At 41.0% G+C, this 23,374-nt stretch overlaps 2 protein-coding genes across 2 annotated transcripts; one reads left to right on the forward strand and one right to left on the reverse strand.

Annotated features, from left to right (window-relative positions):
* The first annotated feature begins 3,653 nt into the window (after window positions 1–3,653).
* GKN2 (gastrokine 2) lies at window positions 3,654–9,753 on the forward strand. The gene is made up of 6 exons (XM_040994136.1): window positions 3,654–3,665; window positions 5,480–5,533; window positions 5,925–6,056; window positions 7,595–7,705; window positions 8,602–8,776; window positions 9,689–9,753. Exons 1-6 carry the CDS (start codon window positions 3,654–3,656, stop codon window positions 9,751–9,753), a joined length of 549 nt encoding a protein of 182 aa, XP_040850070.1.
* Window positions 9,754–15,921: 6,168 nt separating this feature from the next.
* LOC121164597 (gastrokine-3-like) lies at window positions 15,922–21,471 on the reverse strand. The gene is made up of 6 exons (XM_040992730.1): window positions 21,457–21,471; window positions 20,096–20,149; window positions 19,799–19,933; window positions 18,210–18,317; window positions 16,787–16,928; window positions 15,922–16,016 (listed from the first exon to the last, which is right to left on the reverse strand). The coding sequence occupies exons 1-6, from the start codon at window positions 21,466–21,468 to the stop codon at window positions 15,922–15,924; spliced, it is 546 nt and encodes a 181-aa protein (XP_040848664.1). The 5' UTR covers window positions 21,469–21,471.
* Between the last annotated feature and the right edge of the window lie 1,903 nt (window positions 21,472–23,374).

A 23,374-nucleotide genomic window follows, 5' to 3' on the forward strand; every position in this document is an offset into this window, starting at 1 on the left:
TCCTTTGTACTTTGCGACTTCTCTAGCTGAGAAGACAAGAATTAGAGGAATGTGGTTTTTCTGAGATAGTAAGATGGGACAATTGAAGAGGCTTCATGCAGCAGATGTCCTGTGGGCAGACTGACATAGATGTTCAGGGTGGAAGAACTTCAATCTAGACCGGGAAGTATGACCTTGGAAGCAGGGAGCGACTGTGTGCAGGTCTCATAACATCCCTAAGATTCACCTTTATGATGATTGAATATCTCATTTAGTCGTGACTAGATAGAGAAAATTGAGTCAGAATCATCCAACTTATCAAGAGCTAACTTGCTACACCATGGGCTTGAGATATTACAGGAATCTAATCTTCACCAGCAGCCACATGCAGTTGCCCTTTGTCTGTGGCCCCACACTTCCCTGCATGTCTGAATGTCTGAAGGCTCCTTTCTCTTCCCCACACCCAAGTGTTTAAACACCAATGAGCCCCTCCCAGTAAATTAATATTGTAGCTGGTGACCGGGGGTGTTTCTCTAGAAAGCAGAGATCTCATTTTTTCCCCTCACAATTGACACACCTTTATATTTGGTGTAATCTCTCCATAATAACTTAATGTTAGGCCTAGAGAGGAGAAACACAAACAAATACGTTAAGGTATCAACATGCTTTGTTATTTTAAGTATCAAGATTCACCTTAAAGTACTTTATATGGATAAATCAGGATGCGTTGTGGGCCTCTGCGAATACCTGATAGAGTGTGAATTTCTTGCAACGTATCTCAGGCTCTTTGTCAGAGTGAGGAAGTTGCTTTCTATTTCTGGTTTTATAAGAGTTGCTATCATGAATGTATGTGAATTTTGTTGAGTCTTTTTCTGCATCTGTGAAGATGACCATGCTCCTTTTATTTTTAGTTTGTAATATTTGGAATATGTTGATTAATTTTAAAATGTTGACCAAATCATGAAAAAAACAGAGAAAAACTTTCCTTGGTCTCAATGTATTGTTACTTTTAGACATTGCTCTACTCAGCATGCTTTTATTTTTGAATTATGAAGAAACATTGGTCTACAGCTTCTGTATTCATATCATCTTTGATTATATATATATCTGTAAATGTTGAATAAATCCATAAAATCATCTTGCCCTGAGATTTTCTTGGTGAGAAGGAGTCCAGCTACTAATTCAATTTTTGCTTATTGACTTAGGGCTGATCAGGTTATTCATGTATTCTTTTGTGAACTTTGGTAGTTGGCATCTTGTAAGGAATTTGGTCATTTTCTCTAGCTATTGAATTTGTGGACATAAAATCATTTGTAATGTTTCCTTATTCTTGGGTTTAAGATCAATAGCCATGTTCTCTTTTTATTACTGAAATGAATAATTCATGATTTCTTTCCTTTTAGTTCTTTGAACAGGTCAGCTAGAAATTTATCAATTTTACTGGTCATTTAAATAAATCGCTGGTGTTTGTCATTGATTTACTCATTTCAATTTCTCCCTTATTGCTATGGTTTCTGCACTTATCATTATGATTCTTGTCCTGTGCTTTATTGGGTTTAATATGATATTTGCTTTCCAACTTGTTTTGGTTTAAAATTAAGGCATATGCCTTTATCATTTATTTGAGATATTTTCTGTCATTAATATAAAAATTTAATGCTATAATTTTTTTGTAAGCACTGCTAAGTCACATCCCACAAATGTTATGTTTTAATTCAGTTCAAAATGTTTTCTAAACCTCCTTGGGAAATCTGGAGGAAGCTCCCGGCTCCTGGCTTCGGATTGGCTCAGGCTGTTTTGGTTATTTGGGATTGAACCAGCTGACAGATCTTTGTCTCTCCTTCTTTCTAATAAAAATAAACAAATCTTTAAAAATTTCTTTTTAATGTTTAAAATTTTTAAAAAGTTTAAAGATTTATTTTGTTTTTATTGGAAAGACAGATTTACAGAGAGAAGGAGATACAGAAAGAGCTTCCGTCCGATGATTCACTCCCCAAGTGGCTGCAATGGCCAAAGCCAAGCTGATTTGAAGCCAAAAGCCAGGAGCCAGGAGCTTCTTTCGGGTCTCCAACATGGGTACAGGGTCCTAAGGCTTTGGGCCATCCTAGACTTCTTTCCCAGGCCATAAGTAGGGAATGGATTGGAAATGGAATAGCCGGAACACAAACTGGCACCAATATGGGATGCCAATGGGTGTAAGGAGAGGATTTATCCACTGAGCCATTGTGCTGGGCCCCAAAATTAAAAAAAAAAAATCTTAAAGAAATAGGGAGAGGAGAGAGAGGGAGGGAGAGAGGGAAAGAGAGGAAGGGAAGAAAAAAGGGAGGGAGATAGAGGGAGAGATAAATGGAAGGAGAAAGAGAGAGATAGAGTTCATCCACTGGTTCATTTTGAGTCTATAGGTCTAATGATAATAGTTAGCAATCACTGAGCACTTACTATGTTCAACTACCTTCCAACTCTTTACATGTATTAAATTACCTGTAGACTCAAGATCCCTCGGATTAAAAGGGTAAAAATTAGAGAGTGGGTTGCAATATTTCCACCAGTTCTAATGTTAGATATATCCTTGACTTGCTTTTTAAGTGTCTGAAACCAGACACAGGACTAAATTTGCACATTTAACACAAAACCGTAATCATTTTCACTGTTGTGATCTCAGATTTAATGAAGTTGCACATTCTACATCCTTCCCAGCTGAAGAGCCAGGACAAGGGAATTTCAGTGAGTCAGGTAACCCTTCAAATTGCCCCCAGGCCCACTTTTTGTAAAACTTCATTCAAAAAGCCACTAGTAGTACAGGGCTCCTTTAAGTTATCTCTTAGCCTTTAGTAATTCTCAATGTACAAGGTTTTTTTCCCCTAAATTAATCTTCTGTGTGTAGGCTCTCACCATGTCCCTAACTAACCATCTCATTTTTCTATTAAAACACGACACAAATTAAGCTTATTCCCATTGCCTTTTTTAACATATGAGAGACCTTCAATGCCTTTTCTGATAACCACAGTTCTGTAACAGAAAGCTTTAAGCAGTTTTGGGCAAGGCTTCATGCAAAAAAAAAAAAAAAAAGAAGATTAAACCTGGTAAATGGGCAGTTTTCTGAGCCTTGTTCGCCCTGAATCTTTAGAAATTGGCACCAAGCCTAAAGGGAAGAAGAAATAAAAATCATAAGGCTGTTTGCTCTCAAAGCAGGGCTCCCAGCCGCTGTCCATGGACCGCTAGTCCATTGTCCCTTCCTCAAATGGAAGAAGGCATGAAGTAGGTCAGTGATGTAGAGACGCTGAGGGGAAACCAAACCAGGACCTAACGAAGAACTTTCCATTAAAGAGCAGTTATCAGGAGTATATCCTTGCATGTCTACAAACTATTTGTAGAACAACCCTCACACAAAATATTTTTAAAGGGTGGAATTCGAAATCTCAGTAGTAGAGATAAGGAGGGAGTATTTGCAAAGTGACCAAGTTCATTATTGATTAAGGAACTTCATTGCTGTTAGGGATGTGGTTGGGTCTCAAACATGATAGTGGCGTTTGTTAGGGTGTGTCTGATATGGATATGGTCTATCCCAAAGTGATCATTTAGAAAAAGAGACTCCAATGACGAAGCCAATATAAAGAGTAGGAGCTGCCCAGAGCAGCCTCACTTGCTCCAGAACCTTCCTCTCTTCATGCAAAATGAAAATCCTTGTGAGTATTTAGTTAAACTTTTTAATATTCTTGGGCTGGCTGCTTGCAGAGACGGTTCATATCCAATCTGGCATAGGTTTCAGGGGTATTGGACAAGTACCGCATTCTTCTAAGTTTCTGTCATTGAATTTACGTTGTTTTTGGCAGCATAGTATCAAATATTTTTTTGTCCATTATCTGGACTACCCACAGTCTTAAGAATATTCTTTTGGGGAATATGAATGTTGTAAGGAAAGAAGGCATTTTAGAACAATAGCATTTACTATCTAATGGGAATTTTGAAAATAATGATATCAGTAATCATAACAATAGCAGCAAATATTTTCCAAATGCAGACTGAGAGTAGGCTGAGCATTTTGTAGGGATATCCTCATCTGTTCACTGTAGAAACCCTATCAACTGAGTTCTGTTAACTTCATTTTGAAATGTAGAGGAATGTAGCTTTCCTACACCTGTAATATGGGGCTCAGATGTAATTTATCCTTCTTGGGCCCCACTTTCAGGAACAACCATGGCAAAATTTAAGCAGATAAAGTGTCTAAATCTTCCAGAAAGCAAGGCCTTCCTCCTGTAACTGCTTCCATTTCTCCTCATCCCAGCCTCGGTGCTGCAGTGGTCCTGGAACAGTAGCCTGTGTTCTAATCCAGAATGGAACTCTTCCTTCAGTCTCTGTCCCTGGTTCTCACCCCTCTGCTAAAGGAGAAAAAAGAATGTTAAGTGCATTCCCCCAGGGTGTTAAAGGTTGTTATGCTAAAGAGTTTTCTCTCTCAGGGTTACTTGATTTTTCAAAAGGAGGCCTCACATTGTAACAGTGGTGTGTTAATCCCTGTGCTGCATAGGATGTTATTTTGGGTCACAGGAGACTCCTGAACTCCCTGTGATCATAACATCAGGATGGTTAGCCTTTTATGTATTTGTTGAAATCCCCGTCATTTGAGATCCATCTGATAGAATACACAGATGCATCAGAGGTTCCTAGAGCTGGGCTGTGTCTGTGCTACCTGTGTAGTTTGTGTATCTACATGCAGATCTTAATAGCCATTATCTCCCTCTAACTCCAGACACAGAAGTGAAATATGAGGGGTATATTGGAAAGAGAGTAGGAAAATTACCTCTAATAGCTCTTAAAATCTACCATTGCCACTATTCTCTATTAGAAGTTCTCAATGACATTGTTCAGTTGTGAGTGTTGGACCAGATCCTGATGTAACTAGGGAAAATGATTTGAATCACCTGCATGTCAGTCTCACTACCTATTGATTTAACACCTGTCTGATGGTGACACTAAGGCATAGGTTGTAGGAGAATGTGGGGTTTTTCTTGTCGTCAGTCTCAGAAGTTAATTATTCTCCCTAACATCCTGTTTTCATAGACTCCCTTAGACATAACTCCACTCAAAATCTGTTTTAGCCTGCTCATCTTAAGGAATTTAAGAAGTGTTTTTGTAGACCAAGGATGGGGATAAATCAGAAAAGCGTTTTTCTGTAGTAAAATGAATTCTTCCTCACTGCTCACCTGTCCTGAGATTTTCAGGCTATTAGAGAAGCATTATGTTGGAAAAAGTTGGAAACTGGTGGCAAAAGTAGAACCTTACATCTGAAAAATAATATGCACTCAACAAACGCTTGTTAAATGAGTTAAGATTTATTCCTCACACTTTGGAAATGGATGGTTGACCAGCCATTCATGATCATTTACCAGTGCTTCCACATGCACATTTTCTAAAACCATGTGTTTTACTGCCCCAAAGCCCCTTTATTCCCTACTTTCAGTAACTACTTACTAGAGATGGATGTGATGGGTTTGTTTTTCAGGGGGTATTTCTGCTGGTGCTGGCCATCTTTGGGATACAAGTCCATGGAGATGAGGTGAGTTGTCTGTGTGTTTATGGGTTTTGTCTCTTAGAGATGCTGGGGAAGGAAAAGAAAAATACAAGATAAACTTGTGAAGTGGAGAGTTCACAGGCTCTATTTGAGAAGAAATTCTAGAGGTAACAAGCAGTACCTTTGCAAGTGCAAGTACAAGCCATTGCCTTAATAGCGGTCTCATTCCCCCATGATGGCACTGCTTTCCCTTATCTAAGAAGTGAGCTGTAATGCTTATATTAGCATGGATCTTTGTGAACTGGGATCCTAACAGCGAGCTTTAAGTTTTAGATTTCTTATTCATACCAGGTAGAAGACTTTATTATATCAGAAAAGCACCTTTACAATGTCTTTGAAGTGCTGCAAATTCATCATGTATTTGTTTTCAATTTAGGTGTATAACATCATCAAACCCAATGGTCTCAATGTTCAGGAGACGGTGACAATTGACAATGAAAAAAATGCTGCCATTATTAACATCCATGCTGGATCATGCTCTTCTACCACGATTTTTGACTACAAACATGTAAGCAGCAAGGAAATTTCATATTCTCCAAACTGGTTCTCTGAAGAACAAGGGGAATCATAGGCTCTGTCTTTGCAATTAAAGAACTTCCTTACTTTAATTTTTCTCTTTAAATAACCAAGCAGTTGGTTAAAAAAACAAGCTATCATAAGGAAAATAATATGACAGGAAACATATGTGTTTGACTTCTTTTGCTGGAAATGGAAAGAATGATTTTTTTAGGCACATGGATAAATGATTGAATCCAAATGCAATGTATAGCATGCAGACTTTCAAATGCCTTTGTGAAATGAATCAATGAATGAATTAGGGATTCTAATTAAAAATTTCAGAAAAGAACACCACAAAGCAATCACAAAATAGCAGGTATGGTAAGACAATTCTGTATCTAGGACAGCTGATCACACTTCTTCCATCAAAAGAAATTGAAAGCACACTAAGCTATTCGTAAGTTTTAGTTATTGGTAATAACAGTAAGTTTCAGAGACCTGATAAGAAAACCTGTTCTGTCCTTCATCAAGTTATTCATCTGTTTTCCATGTGTTTCACCAACACTAGAATGGTGACGGTGCTCCCAGCCAGGCTCAGAGCCTTGCCCTGAATCTGATAGACATCTCAAAGGACACTGCAATACGCTCTTCTGCTTCTCTTCTGAAAACCTCCTCCCATGCCTTATCCCCACTGGTGTGGCGCATTTCAAAGTACTGAATCTTTGAAAGATATCATGTAAAAGGGAATGGTGCCAACATTGTTTTTAAATAGATATTCTAGAAATCTTAAAGTGTGCTTTTGTTTTTGTTTTTAAATAAAGTGGTGAGGAATCCTCTCTTCTACTATCATTAGTTTAGGTTTTGGTCTATTTTGAATTTAGGACCTAGGAGTTTGTGAGACTTAAAAATTAAAAATGAGAAAGTTTTTATCAGACACAAATTCATACTGTGCGTCATTATTTGGGTCTCTGTCAAAAAGACTTTCACTTCGGATGAAATTTCTACCTGAAGTGCCTCCAAGCTCCTAGGTCCTCACCCTCCATTGTTCTTCTCAAATCTCACACCTGACGATATCCAACCAGCTTGTGTTTTAAGTGGCAAAGGATGGAGAGGCGTGAGGAGGGGAGTGTAGAGAGGGCGGGAGGTGAAGAGTGCATGTGTAAGTCAAGTGAGGGTGTTTCTAAAGCATCGCTGTTCTCAAGCAGATGAAAGTTCTTCCTCAGGTCTTTCCAATACGGAAACTCCTGGCCACATGTGGCTCTTACATACATATCATGTGTGAGAGAGGAAGTGCATTCTAGGTTTTATCTAATTTGAGTTTAAGTTTACATAGGCACACATTATGTGAGAGTATCACACAGTAGAAAAGACAAGTGGAAAAAAATGAAATATTATAGAAAAGAAGATGATTGAGTAGAAAATTGGCTATAGGTTTAATAACACCTACATACCCTCTCTGTACAAGTTCAAGTCTTCCCTGAATGGTTCAGATTCCATCCTCACCAGGAGCACTGGGCAGGGACAGTAACGGTGCTCTTGTCTCCCTAGGGCTACATTGCATCCAAACTGCTCTCCCGAAGAGCCTGCTTCATCCTGAAGATGGACCAGAAAACCATCCCTGCCATGGATGAACTCAAACGGTACATCTATGAGAGTCAGGTAATTCTGGGATCCCTCTGATTCTGCATTGAGTCAGGCAGCACTGGGCTTATACAGAAAGGAAGAAGGGAGATAGAAGAACCTAACATTTCTTACCATAAACATCACATTCAATCCTTTAGTGTTTTCACTTTTTTTGTTTTGCTTTTGAGGGCAAGAGCCCATCTCAACTTGATTTCTACCATATAGCTTTTGATATAAGAAGCCAAAGCAAATGCCAGTGTCTTTGTAAAAATAACTGAAAAGCCCCTTTTCTTGAACAGGGCTGTAAGAAATACTGATGGGATGGGGGCAGATGTTAGGCGTATAGGTTGTTAAGTTGCTACTTAGGATACTGGCATCAGAGCGCCTGGGTTCAAGTCCTGGCTACTTTGTTTCCAATTCCCCTTTTTGTCAATGCTCATCGTGATGGCTCAAGTACCTCCTGCAATGGCTTTCAGGCTCTGGACTTGAACTTGGTTTAGATCTACAGTTGTGGACTAGGAGAAGGAATCTCTCTCTGTCTCTCTGCATTTACAATAAAAGAAAATAATCACAAGAAAACTCAAATGAAGAAACAGTGATTAGTAGAAAAATGAGTGAAGCTGTAAAACTCAGTGCTACAAAGATACAAGGAGAGAATGCCATAGGATAAGGATGCACAAGCTCTGTGCTGCAGTGAAGTCTCCTTCCGTAACTTCACGACCTTTGTCATGGCATTTTTTCCCTTTGCATTTCATTGCCACCAGCAGTGAAAAGTAGTACTGTTAAACAACATGACTTCTCTGCAGGCAGGTCAGGAAGAGGGCATCTTCAAGTTCCTGACCACCTTCTGTTAATAATCTGAAAAAGAGTGGACAATACGTTGCATGAGGTTATGTCAATTTAATGTATTTTTTCCTGGTGTCCCGATCTAGACCATGAACAGCATGTTCTCCAACAAGTACACCTGGGTCAAGTACAACCCTCTGCAGTCTCTGATCCTGGATGCAGACTGGCTCCTGTTTGGGTCACCCATTGAGCAACTCTGCGAACACATCCCCTTGTATAAAGGGGAAATAGTTCAGAAGTCAGAGTCACAAGCAGAGCCAGGTGAGTGCTATTTAGTTGTTCATTCACAAGACATTTTCTATATTTACTATATCCCAGGCATCAATTACAGTCATCAATTACAAATCAATGGAAACATTGCTTTAGTTTGGGCATTCAGTGTGTGGCAATTGTGCTACCTATTAGGAATGCAGAAATGAAAACAACCCTGCCTCCAAAGAACTTGCCCTGTAGAGGAAAGGATGAACAGAAATAGAGGATGAGATCAATGAAAGTCCTTCATTCTCAGCAAGAACCGTTGGATTCTCTCATTCACAACACATAAGAGTTTCAAGTAGGAAGTCTTTCAGTTTCTTGCAATAGCCTCTGTTTGAGTCTGTGAGAAGGGAATCGCAAAGATGTGTTCTCAGGATTTACAATAGAATTGGTCCAGGAAAAAATGAACCAAAAGCATTGACAGGGAAGAAAAGCTCTAACTTATTCAGGTAACATATAGCTTATTTGTTAATGCAATGTTTCTTGATGTGGTGTAGAAGACAGAGTATAAGAGAAGTAGTGACATGAAATAAATTTAACAAAGAAATTCTCTAGAATCATGGAGACAGATAAAGAATAAGAGAGCTAGCATTTACTGCATTTCTACTGCCCAGAAACAATTTTAATTACTCATTAGTATTTGTAAGGGCACATACGTATGTCATCAATCCAGAATGTCATAGGATGAACTGGAATTGAGCCAAACAGCACTTCCAGGAATTGTCAGTCTTATTTAAGTTAATTTATTATTATCATTATTATTGTTATTATTTGTAATGTTATTGTAGTTAAATTCTTGGGTAAAGTTATAATCAGAAGATGTTTACAAAAAGGCACTGGTGTGTTGCATCCTGATATATTTTTGATGTTCTTTCACTAAAATAGTTTTTTCCTTTCCAGATGGCATCAGCGCCAAAGGCTGTGCAAAGGCTGGGCTCCTGGGTGTCCTGGGGATTTCCATCTGTGCAGACCTTCACCTTTAGGAAGATAAACCTACTGGTTCCAGCTATTGGCAGAAATACGTTCTTGGTTTCCACTCAAAGGCAAACTGCCGTTTTCCTTATGCCTCCACTGTTTTTGAGATTTAGGAGTAAAACCTAGATGCTATGTTTACAGATACCTGAGTGTTTGCTTTTTTGTAAACAAAAAAAAAAAAAGAAAGATAAGTCGTGTTTATGTCAATACATAGAAGGAACAACAACAAGAAGCCAGGATTTCAAACAGGAAACATAATGTAGAGGCCAGTGTTTTGGCACAGTGAGTAAAGACACTGCCTACCATGCCAGCATTCCATATGGGTGCCAGTTTGAGTTCTGGCTGCTCCACTTCCCATCCAGCTCCCTGATCAAGGCCTGAGTAAAGCAGTGGAAAATGGTTCGAGCATTTGTGTCCCTGCTATCCATGTTCAAGACTCAGATGGAGCTCCTCGCTCCTGGGTTCTATTTGGTCCAACACTGGCTGATGTGGTCATCTTGGGAGTGAACCAGCAGATGGAAGATCTCTCTGTCTTTCTCGCTCTGCATCTCTGACTTTCAAAATAAATAAACAAGTCTGTAAACAGGAAGCATACTGTGAAAATTCTCAATAGCACTGGACTAGTCAGTTGGGTGCCTGTCTCCATTTCTGTACCTGGCTGCATCAGCTTCCTTCTTGTCTGTACCTATTTGTGGGAAGCATGATTTGGGCAGTTCAGCTGGTAGCAGACTTTAACCCAAAGAAAGAGAAGGACTTAGTATACGATTAAAAAAAATGCTTAGATTGCTCAGGTGAAGGGACAAAGAATCAAGCAATGTGGGCCACTTACATGCTTCTTAGGGAAGTATCCTATCTTGATAAAAGAGCAGAGTCCACCTCGAGGAGCACTCATCTGGTAAGTGTTGTCTTGGGGTGAAGGATAGAAGAAGGAACACTTAACTCCTAGGAGGAGAGACACCTTGTTATGAATCTTAGCAGGATTGAAACCTAACTGGGAAGATCAAATCACTTTATGCAGCAAAGCTTTTTTTTTCCCCTAAGGTTAAAAAAATTTTTTTTTTAATTTGAAAGTCAGATTTACAGAGAAGAGACAAAGATCTTCCATCCGCTGGTTCACTCTCCAAGTGGCCACCAACAGCCAGAGCTGAGTCAACCCAAAGCCAGGAGCCAGGAGCTTCCCTGGGGTTTCCCACGTGGGTGCAGGATTCCAAGGCTTCAGGCCATCTTCAACTGCTGCCCCAGGCCTCAAGCAGGGAGCTGGATAGGAAGTGGAACAGCTAGGAAGCATACTGGTGCCCACATGGGATGCCAAGGCATGCAAAGCAAAGATTTAACCACTAGGCTGTCACACCAGGCCCAGGAAAGCAGTTTCTAAGATTTCAAATGAATTACATGATGAAAAAAAAGAAGTCCTGATAGCACTGGGTTTCTGGTGGGCCCTGAGTGGTTGAGAGAGGGACATATTCACAAGAATTTTCATCTGCCATCGACCACTCCTACTCCAAAACTGTAACATATACTTCTGAATAGCCCTCACTAATATTATTTCAAGCACTTGCCATTACTCAGCACTGAGATAGAATTGCTAAAGAAAAAGGCTTACATCAAGGTTACCATAGTGGATGAAGTTGTCGTCTCAATGGGAAAACAAGGCATTGCATGAAATTAACAGATAACAACAGTAAAGAGTATATAATAAAGTGTTGATTGAATCCAAATCAAATGTGCTGAGGCCAATGGGGAATTCAGTGATCCATATAATAAGTCATGGAGGGAAAGGGATATTCTACTTTGAGTACCTGAAACTAGGTACTTGAAATCGACTAGACTCCGTCTCCATATCTTAACTCTTCCACTGTATCAATCTCAATGTGCTACATATGTTTTCCTCATGAGTTTGAAACCAAAACCTCTTTCAACACCAAAGTCATCATCTTCCCAACTTCACCATCTTATGATTCTAATTTAAAATGAGTTTTATATGATAAATATCTGGAAATGGCTCCAATTGGCTCATGTGAGGCATATCCTTATTCCCATGGCTCGGATGGAAGATAGGGTTTTGGTGGGCAGATCCCCAACAAGTGTTCCTACTGGCAATCTTCTCTAAAATCTGTTGCTTAGAGATGTGTTATTCTCACTAAAATTTTATATTATTGCTTCATGGTTAAAAGCAGAATGTTGAGATTTGCAGTTTCTAAATCAGTTAATTCTCTCATGTACCATGAGAAGTACCTATTAGGAGCAGTGAGTACAGTGTACTAGGCATATGCCTAAGGGTAAAGTGTCTAAATAGAAGCTACAAGGGAGCTGGGACTCTTGCATTTTCTTCATAAATAGTCCCTTCTTTGGAGTAGAGGAATAAAGATATTAATTCTACTTACTCTTTGAATGCTTAGGCCATAAACCACTTGAACTGTCAGGTTGTTGAAGCAAGCTTGAACTGAACACAAAAAGCATCTAGAAGGCAGAAGATCTGGTCAGGTACCTGGGCTGGCCAGCAACTTCAGCCAGTGTGCAGGGTATGAGCGTGCCAAAGGAGCTGTGGCAGGGATTTTAGTGAGACTTGCAGATGGATTTTTATTTCCTGTAAAGTCTTGTTTCTCACAATAAATGGCTTCTCACATGCCATGTAGGATTATTTGTTCAACCAAGGTAAAATTAGATGCAAGTACAGTTCCTTCATTTAGAACTCCCAGGATTCAGATATGAGGATAGCATACAATTTCCTATTGTATAACTGCTTAGTGAATGAGCTAAAGCATTAATGAACCCCAATGCAGTATATATATATAGGTAAGCTAATAAAATAATAGATTTGCAGCTTCTGTTAATGGTGAGGTAGTTGATATCAGGTGGACCCTCCTATCATGATAACTAAAATCAATAAAATATTTAAAAAATGATGAATTGAAGGCACAGGAATGACCCAACACTGGCAGGAATGAAAAGGGCTATGATCCTGGAAAGAAATCCTCACTCGCCTGTTGTCCATGCACAGTAGCAAAAGCTGTCCTCTGATTTCCCACTTCCAGTCTTCCCCTTTCCTGCTGAATTATTTAGGTAGTAGCTAAAACCTGCTTCACTTTAGGGACTACATTTCTTTAGTTTTAAGTGATAAATGCGATTTATTTGAATCAGTGACCTTCAATGAAGATGTGATGTTTCTCCCTTCCCTCAAGATTTTTGGAGATATTTTTATTGGTGTCTGCAGACATTTTAGATTGACACAGCTGGACAGGATGCTATTTGAAACCAGTGGTAGATATCAAAGATTCTGACAAGCATCCTATGAATCATAAGACAGTCCCCTATGACGAAGAATTTTCTGCTTCAAAGAATACCAAGGCTGAGAAAGCCTGAGCTAAATCTTGAGTGTCTTAAGAAAATAATTTAATAATGGATTAGTCTTGCTGCAGGCAGTTCATTTAAAAACAAAATAAAACAGATAAAAAAAAAAAAAAACCCCACCAGTATGACTTGATGAAGAATAGCAGGGCAAACTGTGCCTGGAGTCTTGAGTTCACAGACTGTTGGTGCTGGAGGCCAGGGTCAAACTCTGCAGGCAAGAGTCGAAGACCAAAGTCGAGAGGGCTGTGGACCAGGATCCACAGTTGGGCAATTGTCCAAGGCCACAGAACCGCATGTTTTAAGGATATCCTTGAGACAGTCACGTACTGGCTTCTGTATTTGGGTCACACTGTTGCTTCCTGATCATCAAGCATTGACTGGTTAACGTCAAGATGGGATGTAACTATTAATGTTTGTGCTACATCAATTCCTGTAATTTGGCCCCCCAAGCAGTTCAATAAAAGATCGAGGCAGCAAGCCTTCTGCTTTGACCTTCTTTCTTAGAGAAGGGGGCTTCCCTCTAGCTGCCCTACTTTTCTTATTTTTATATTGCATCTCTCAGTTTTTATTTTCTCAATTACATGTGGCTTCCCTCTCCGGTCGTGTTCATGGAGCTGTTGGTTGCTGTAGGTCTGTGGGAGGTCATATGACCTCAGTTCAGGCCAATGAGTTGTGTTAAGCAGAGCTGTTAAGTGAGGCTTCCAGGAAAACACATGTAACTCTGCCCTTTACACTGTCCTATATCTCTCCTCTAAGGGGGATGTAATGCTAATGTCAGTTGTTTTGGGATTCTGAGGTAACAGTCCTGGAGACAGGAAGGTTATGGAAAAAGAATGAGCGAGAATGCTTGATTGCATCACTCCACAGCTGCACTGGCTAAGACATTGCCCCTTGGGTTCACATGACCCAGACTATTCTCTTTGTGTTTAGGTCATTGTGACTGGGTTTATTTGCAGTCCAAAGCGTCCTTTACAACTACACTCGAAGAAATCTGGGATTAGCCCAGAGAGTGCACATTCTGCAGGGCCAGTGCCCATCCCAGTACTTGCGCCTCCCTTTCTCTGTCTTGTAGCTCTTTTGAGAATCCCAGACTCATCACATCCTTTCACTCACACTGCAGAAATCCTCCACTGAGAATGTTATGGTTGGGATATGGTTTGCCTCGCTTAACACTGCTCAAGTTTAATCCCCCAAGTCATAGGTTAATGTTATCAAGACGGTAAAAGTTAATAATACAATGGTGGTGCTTGGAGATGAGATTGGCATTCGTAGGCTTGAATTGTTGCAGCTTTTTAAAGAGAGAGAGAGAACATAGACACTTGAGTTCTCCCTCTTTCCATGTGACACCCTGCATTGATTGAGATTCTGTGGAGGAATTCTGAGCAAACATCTGAGGGTGACTCCCATATCAAGAGTCCTGCCAGGATGTCCTTGATGTTTGCTCAGAATTCCTCTGCACATACTGTTACTGATCCTTTCCACTCCCTTTGGTCTAGGGGTTGGAGTGGTGTCTTGCCTGTGAGTAGCATAAAATAACTTTCTGGTATATTGGGACTTTTCTAAACCATCTGAGTGATGGCTATGAGAGAGTATAATGGAAAAATACAATGAGTTGTGAACCTAAAATACATCAAAATGTTTATATATTTAAAAATTCAAAACACAACTGGAGACAGGAGTATGGCTTGGTGGCTGGGATGTTGGTTAAGATGTTGGCATCCCATTTGGAGTTGCTGGGTTAGATACCCAATTCCATCTCCTGGTTCCAGCATCCTGTAGAAGGCAGCAGTGATGGCTCAACTAATTGGGTTCCTACAACCCACAAGGGAGACCTAGATTAAATCCATGGCTTTGCTTTGGCCCTGTTTCAGCCATTGTGGGCCTTGGGGTCCTTTCAGCGACTGGTGTCAGTTCTTTTTAGTATATTGTTCCTAATGCTGCCCAGAATGCGGGTATGGGCCTAACTCTGCACGCCTTATCCTCAAAAAGCCATGTATGAACCAAGCTGCACCCCTGGGCTTGCTCAGCCTCTTTAAGCCCAAGTAGAGACTTACCTGGTGACTTCCCTATATAATCTGTTTTTCATTTCTGGCTATAGGTAGCTACATTGCACCACCATACTACTCCTGACTGGAGCTGACACTCACCCAGCCCTAACACCTAAACACTTCTGCTCCATGTACACATGCCATACAATACCACAGGTCCTGCACCCAGGCTTGCCTTAATTTAAAGTGCTGTAAATGCCAACATTCCCACAATGAACATTTGTGTGTGTATCTTCAACACTGTTTATTCTTGTTCTTCAAATAGAGAAAATCAGGGATGTTGTGCATGGTGTAGGTGGACATGGATATGCCCATCTGAGCTAAAGGAAAGGACAGTTAAAGAAAGGGGACTAAGAATCCAGGTTTCTTAGGAATTTGTGTGAGAGAGAAATGCTTGGGAGTTTCCTTGATGAGATTAGACAAGTTTCAGGGGGAGATTTGCTTGGAAGTGGCTCAGGGGTTTGCCAAGCGCAGACTGGACCATCAAATCCTGGAATCTCAGCCTCAGATTGCAGGAGATTGTATAACAGCTGGCAGTGCAGAGGGAGGGAGTACAGCAAGGGGGACTGCTAGACCAGTGAAACAAGAAACTTTATTGTTCTAACCTGGGGAGTGTGGGGAAATACATTTTGCCAGATTGCAGAGAGGAGTAGAAGGTGGGGGACTGAAGTAGATAACTTCCTGGAGGCAGAGGGTGGGCCAGGCCCCTGGGTGCCAGACCCAGGTTGAATGGTGAAGGCCAGGCAGGTCTACACTCCATGTGGCGGAGCTGGAGGCTCAGAGCCCCGGGATCTCACCACAGATGGAGAGTCCCATAAAGAGCAGAATCTGGACATTGAAACAGGAATCAGGGTCAATTGCCAGGGCAGTACCTTTAAGAAGAAAGAAAAGCATTTTACAAAAAGGTCAATTCAAGATTCCTCAAGTAAAATATATACATTATAAGCTGCACATACATCAGATACGGCACCCAGAACAGATTGACTAGGAAGAGACAGTAGGGCTGAAATGGAAGATCCAACTCACTCCACCTTCCCTATCGCTGCAACGACTTGACCCACCTGTTCTACTGAGCCTGAATCTTCTTCCTTAATCTTTCAGCTCCTCAAGCCTTCCTACTGGATCCTCCTAATATGAAAATACATTCTTCTTGGACTAACTTATTTTAAAGGGTAAATGACAGAAACCAGGCTGATGATAAGTTGTTGATCCCATGCAGATTACCAGCCAGGTCAAGACGTCTTATCTTGTTGCTTTCCAAGTTGTTCATTAGCAATTCCCTATCATGTCCCCAGCAGGAATGTTGGGCACTGAGGTGTTCCTTATTAGGACCTTGAAAAGAGGACTGAAGCGTTCAAAGCAACGGGACTCAATGGTGGGATGCTTGACGTGACACTGCTTGGGCAGAAAGTGATGCATATTTGGGCCGGAGAAGGGTATCCACCAACCATCAAATCCCAACAATGAGATAAGCTGACTCTGCTCTCCATACTCAGTGAATTTTGGTGTCGGGAAATCATCTCTGCCACCAGGGGGAGCATGTCCTGGGACACATATTTTTATATCCGGGGCAAAGAAATGGAATGCACCAACATTAAAATTGGCCATTGGTCTAGAGTTTCTAGATGCACTGCTAACACACCTTCTTTTTGTTGCTGGGCAAAATAGGTGGGGACATCTCTGCACATGTCCTTGATGGTCTCTCCGTACTGGTCTAAGTTCTTGACCCGGTTTGGTAAGACAGTGTAGGTCAAGCCGTGGGTGGACGGGTAATGCTCCAGAGCCTGGAAGACATAGGGCAGCAGCAGAATGATGAGCCTGATCTGAGAGGGGATGCCGGAAGAGGAAGAAACGATTTCCTCGGTAGTGGTGACGAGACGTGTGACAGCTAAACTGAAACCACAGCCGCAAACCCAAACTTGCCCTGGAGTTCTATCTCTAGTAGCAATATCCTCTCTGGCCACCAGGTGACGACATTACTCCAGGAAAATTGGTCTGCATGCCAGTGAGACTTGTCTGTTTCTTTCACCCCTTTTACTACACCTCTGGGCCAGACTTCAGTGCTTTTTTCCTCCGTAGAGATAATTTAGAATAGCTGAGACACCATTTGTTGCATTAGTGGTTTTACTTGTTCAAGTGGAAAGTAGGATACTTCCAACTTCTCATTTTTCCCCACCAAAATTGATACATTTTTTGTGTGTCCAAACTGTGCTTTTTCTCTCTAGTGTTATTAAACACTCATGCTACCAACATGTAAGTCACCCAAATGTGCCAGTTTACATTACCTAAGCCAATGATAGTAGATTTCAACTCCTAGCCAATTCCTGTGAGTTTTAGTGTACTAGACTACCCATGTTATCCAAACCCGAAAGGGAAGACAGCCTCATCAGCACTCTACTTATTTTCATCTAAAGATTATATGTGTATACATCGCTGGAAGGGAACATGCTAATACTCAATTGATTGTAACATTTATATTCAGCAACTTAAGTCGCTATATAGAGTTTGGATCCTCCTAGAATAAATCAAAAGGAGATAACTGCATAGAATTTTCATTGTTTGAACTGTGGATTGACTTGAATGGGCCATGCACCTGACTTGGAATCCTTTGCGTGACAGTAGAATGTCTCGGCTATTAAGAATCAGCATGAGGGTAGGCATTGGGCACTGTGGTTAGGATGCCACATGGAACATCTGTATCCCATATCAGAGGCCAGGGGTCAAGTTCTGGTTCTGCTCCTTGCTCTAGCTCCTTATAGCGTGTGCCTTGAAGGTAACAGGTAGTGGATCAAGTGCTTTGGGTCCCTGAGATGTGGGAGACTTGGATTGAATTCTTGACTCCTGACTTTGGGCTGGACCAAATTGGCTGCTGTTGGCATCTGGGGAATGACTCAGAATATGAGAGACATATGTCTGTCTGTCTTTCAAGTAAATAAAACATATAAGTAAAAATCTGTTAAGAGAAGAAGCATGACGTAGATCCCCTGTGTACACAGAACTGTCTCAGGAGGTTGGATCAGGAAACGTGAAACTAGAAGGGGCCACAGTGAGCTGGTCTCACTTACCTGCTTGTCCAGGGCCTTGCTAACATCAGCCAAGCTTGGGAAGACTGTTTGGTCCATCCTGGCCAGGACGCAAGCCATCTTGCTAAATAGTTTAGCTGCCAAAAGGGCCTTAAAGCAACATAGTAGAAACATGTCATTTAGTCAGGGGATGGCACACAGCTGTTTTTCTGACTGTAATATACAGTGTCTGAGTCTAGTACTGCTCTGGAGAAAAGGTCAACGCCAGGACTGGCAATCTTACAGAACCCTACAGCACTGTCCCACTGATGGGCATGGGATGGACCCCCCATGGTCCTCTGCACCTGACAGACACATGGCCCTGGGGAAGTATGGAACGAGCTCTGTAATATGGCTAACTTCAAGGGCAGATTCTGCAGCTGAGCAACTATCATGGCCTTTGGGGCCTCCACATGTAGGAATAAAGGTCTTTCTGTCACAGAGCATATGGCAATAAGAGGATGAGGGGAGAACCTAACTGCTACTGGGAGTGTTGTACAAGTTACAGAGTACATTCTGATTGTGTAGGGCTGGGGGCAGCCCTGAGCTGGGACCTTTAGATTCAGATCTAGTCTGGCATGGACCACAGCCTCCAGGTGGTCTGAGGCCTCTCATTTTGGGTTGTCTGAGCTTGGTTCAGAGCAGCTGCTTTCAAGCCAGGTCTGACTGAGCCACTTCTGCTACTCCGTTCTCTAGCTGGAGTAACTCAGATATCCTCTTTTCCATGCGGTGGATTAATGTGAAATATTTTTGTTTGGCAGAGAATTTTCACTTTTGAAAATCAAGTTGGAACTCACTGGACTGTGAGCCCTCTGGAGGATTCAGGGAATGTGGCCATAGGACATCAGGTTGGGTTAGGTGAAGGGAGAGGGCAGTATTCAGGTAGGAGATCTTGGCAGATGCAGGTGGCATAACAAAGTCTGTTTGTCCTGAGATGTCCCATATGGATGTATGGAAGGGTACGAGTTTGCAACTAGTTGGAAATTGGTGCCCAAGGGCCCTCTGAGACAGAATGAGAAGTTGTGAGCTTTTAGTTTACTTAATCCCTGAGGGTTCTTCCAGGCAGGAAAGGCAGCTGTTGATGAGGGAATTGAGGCACACAGAGAACCAGACCAAAGGCACCAGGGCCCCTCCCTGGTCTTCTGTTGTTCTGCTAGTCTTACTACTACTTACAGAGATGCACAAGTTACAGTCAGACTTCTGAAAATGAAAATATATTATTCTCCTTTGGAAATAAACACCAAAAGCTGAAGTCCCATCAAAATCACTCCTGTATCACATTATAGTTACAAGAAACAGGAACTCTTTAAACAGCCATGTTAATTTGGTGACCATCATTGGTCAATATTTGACAGGAACGCCAAATGATGTGGGATTCCTACAGGCCAGAAACATTTTCTCCTCTATTCTTTCACTCAAGAAAAAGTCACTGCACCTGCAGGATAACTGGTCCTTACGCTAGAGACATGCATTCCCTTCTAGGGCCAAAGGCAAATGCATACTAACCACCTGCCTCTAAAAATTCTTAAGGTTATATTTTGAAACAGATAAGGCTTTCTTTGGCATTATAATATGTGGGTTTGACAGCTTACATGTGTGTAGTCCAAGATTCCATCCCATTCGCTCAAAACATTATTGTCTCGGATGCTGACCATACCTCTGAGGGCATTGACATGGATGATTTGGGACCCAACAGATCCATCCAGAGGATGGCTGTCACTGATGTTCTGTAGAAAACCAAGCGATAGTTAGAGTTGTCTCCACTCTGCCAGTACCTGCTGAAGGAGCACCCACAAGAGATCTGAGGAAAACCACCCTTGATTGTCACTTTTCAACTACTTCAGCTAAAGGAGGACTAAAGGGATTAGACTCACTCCACCTGAACTCACCAACAGAGCCAGACACGGAGTTAGAAAGAAGCTCACAATGATGGAAGGTGAAATCTGAAATGAAAATAAACATTGGTGCATTTTTTTCACTTGTGAAGATAACACTGGGATCAAAATTCCCACTGGGGCTACAATATTCATAAAATTATCTACAGTTTTCCTTATTTCCTATGCTCTCGGGGACCTAATGTATACAGGAGACTGTCAGTCTGTGTGGTTAATACGGAGCATTCTGAATTTTCCAAGGAGAAATTGTGATCTCCACTCAAGGGTATCTTCTGTTTTGGACCATGTTTACTGGTAGTCATCACGCTAAATAGTAGGCAAACAGATGAATTGCTGGATATGCACATAGACAAAGACTGGGCTAAGCCACCTTACAGAGCAGGCAATGACTCAGAGTCTCTTCTTTTTCTGCATCTTCTTCTTTCCATCCAGTTACTGGGGCCCTCTCCCAGTCCTTCAGGAAACTGATTCCTTCCAGGTTCTTCTGCTTGATTTTTCTGTAGAGTTTCCCACTTTACCAAAGAGTGGAAGACCATGCATCACTTATCTATCCTTTCCTTTGAAGTAGTTTGTACACAGTGGAACTAGATCTTGAAGCATTTGTGATTCAACACTTTTTTCTCTCTGTGTGGTCTAGCTTGCCTGCTGAAGGACTTTCAGGTATCACAGAAGAAGTCAAAGAGACTTGATACGTGAGTGGGAACAGATTACAGTAACAAACACACTGATGAAACTCTCCCCAGGCTCCACAGTTCTCTCTCTGGTCTCTCTGTGCCTCATCTAACTCACATGTGCTCACAACGTAAGCTATATAAGCCAGAACTGACAGGAACTTCCCCTTTGCCTCAACGCTATGATACTCCATGCAATAGTCCACATGCATTGACAGCAATGCAAGCAGAGCGTCATCTTCAAAACAGAAGGAAACAGCTACTGTGTGAACAGCAACCATGGTTCCAAAAATGAGATATATGAGGTGAGAAAGAGATAGCAAAGGGACAAAGTTTTATTGAATTGTTAGAGGAAATGGTATCTTGCATTAAGTACATCTGCAAGTTCCCTTCACTGACAGCTGTTAACAAGAAAAATTTATGAAGAGATCACCATAAAATATGAATATCCGTCCAATCCCCATAGATTCTAGATCCTTAAGAAATTATTAGTTTCTTTGGAAAAGACCCTTTACCTGATGCTGTAAAACAGAGCCTTGCCAACAGAGGGGTTCTCTGCCAAAGCAATATTTGAAAATTCTATTTGGGTTTGATTTGGAGAGTTGCTGGGAAGAAAGAGAACTGTTACTTGAAGTCTGACTATGAGAACTGTCCCTCACACTACTAATTATGGAATCTACTTACAAGGTATTTCATGTTGTCTCTCTCTCAGGCCCCATACAGGTGCATGCATAGTAGAACGTCCAATACCCCGTGTATTTTCTAAAGGCAGTTTATATAGTCCTAGATGTTTAAGTTATTGCCATGAAAATGGTCTCTGGGGCAGTTAATCTGATCCGGATCCATTCGGGGGGGGGGAGGACATTTATGTAATCATAACTATCAATTTTCTTGAACTATATCTGAGTATTTTTCCTTTACCCTGATGCCTCTGCTGGTTCCAAGGCAAACATGGTGCATGAACAAGTCTTTGTGGGCTGGCATGCCTTTGACCTTAATGATTAAGGTAAGGATTGCAAACAGTAGATCTCACAATATGCATTTGATACATAATGAATAAGCTCACTGTTTCCATCTCTCAGTTCTCAAAAAGTTCTTTACTAAGAGTAGGAGTGCTGGAGGAAAATATTATGAAGCCAAAACAGATTGAAGTATAAAATTAGACTGACTGAAAAGCAATATGATTCAGCTCCTTATTCAAACAGAAAATCACTATTCACCCTGCTTTACCAAGCTGACTTGACCTCTTTTCTTTAGACATTGACTATTCTGATATCTTCCTCCCACTGGATGGTCTGTGTCTCCATAGCTTCTAGCTTCCATTTCTGGACACTTTCTTTTCCACAAAGGACTCTTTGACCATCTCTGGAACTCTTGGGACCTAGAGAACTCTTTATTGGGTGTTTCAGGCATCATTCAGGCTTTTTTTTATACGATGTTGTTTTGCTCAAGGCTGACAGGTGATGGTCCAGCTATTTGGATCGAACTTCAAAAGACCAGAATCAAATGCACGTTTCTTCCAGGAGAAGATGAGCTGTGAGCCTGGACACCAGCATGATCCCTGAAGTGAAGACCAGCAGCTCAGTCATTACATTGCACAGTAAAAACTGCTGCTGGAACACGGAATGTAGGGTCTGCAAAGTTACTCAGATTATGTCACACTCATATTTCTATCGCTGTCATCGCTTGGAAAGACCAGGTGCAGATCACATAGTCAATGATTAATGGCTTGATAAATACAATAGATTAAAGCTATGACTTACAGAGTTTAACAAAGTGGTAGGATTTGTTACTAAATAGGTGAAAGACATTGAGAAGAAATAAAAGTTAAACTTTATTTTTTCCTTGTAATTTGCATTTATTTAAACTGAATTTATTTCCAAGCCATAAGCTCTTTTGTTTCTTCAGCATTTTTTTCTGAGATTTTTTTTTTTTTTTTGGTTCCACTTCCTCCTCTGGTTTAAGGACAACTTGTTCCTTTTCAGTAAGGATTATCTTAACGTGGCACAGAGAGCTCATGGAAGGGTTAATCCAACCATGAAATTGTGTAGGTAAGATGACATATCTTGGGTGATTCCTAATCTTTATGTTCACCATTACTGCCTGCATTTTTAAGCATGTGTATTACAAATTCATCATTCTTTTTGGTCCACCAACCCTATGCTCAACCTCACTGATTAGCCTGTGCACACCTACCAACTTCATCGTTGTAGTGACAGAATGGAGCATAATGTTTCTTTATAGTCTTATCTTATGGGATGCTGACTCTGAGCCACTGTGCTGGCCCCTAAACCCTTTCTTTTTAAGCATAGGAAGTTTGTGAGTAACTTTATAGAGGTATTACACTGTAAGACAATGTTGTACATGCACTCTAATGAAAAGTTTGCAGAAATCATCAGGGAGAAAACCAGGAGGCTCTTGAGCTGCAAAAAATAATAAATAAATATAATTGTACATATATTAGTACTTTAAAATGTATGACTCACCTTAATAGCCATGATTTCATCTATTCCTTGGCACCACCTCTAAGGGCTACAAGGTGCACTGACTCCCTACTCATTTTTCAGATGGGGAAATGCAGCCCATAGACTAACTCCATCAA

The sequence above is a fragment of the Ochotona curzoniae genome, unplaced genomic scaffold (genome assembly GCF_017591425.1).
Source record: "Ochotona curzoniae isolate NIBS_2020 unplaced genomic scaffold, NIBS_Ocur_1.0 contig_883, whole genome shotgun sequence".
NCBI lineage: Eukaryota > Metazoa > Chordata > Mammalia > Lagomorpha > Ochotonidae > Ochotona > Ochotona curzoniae.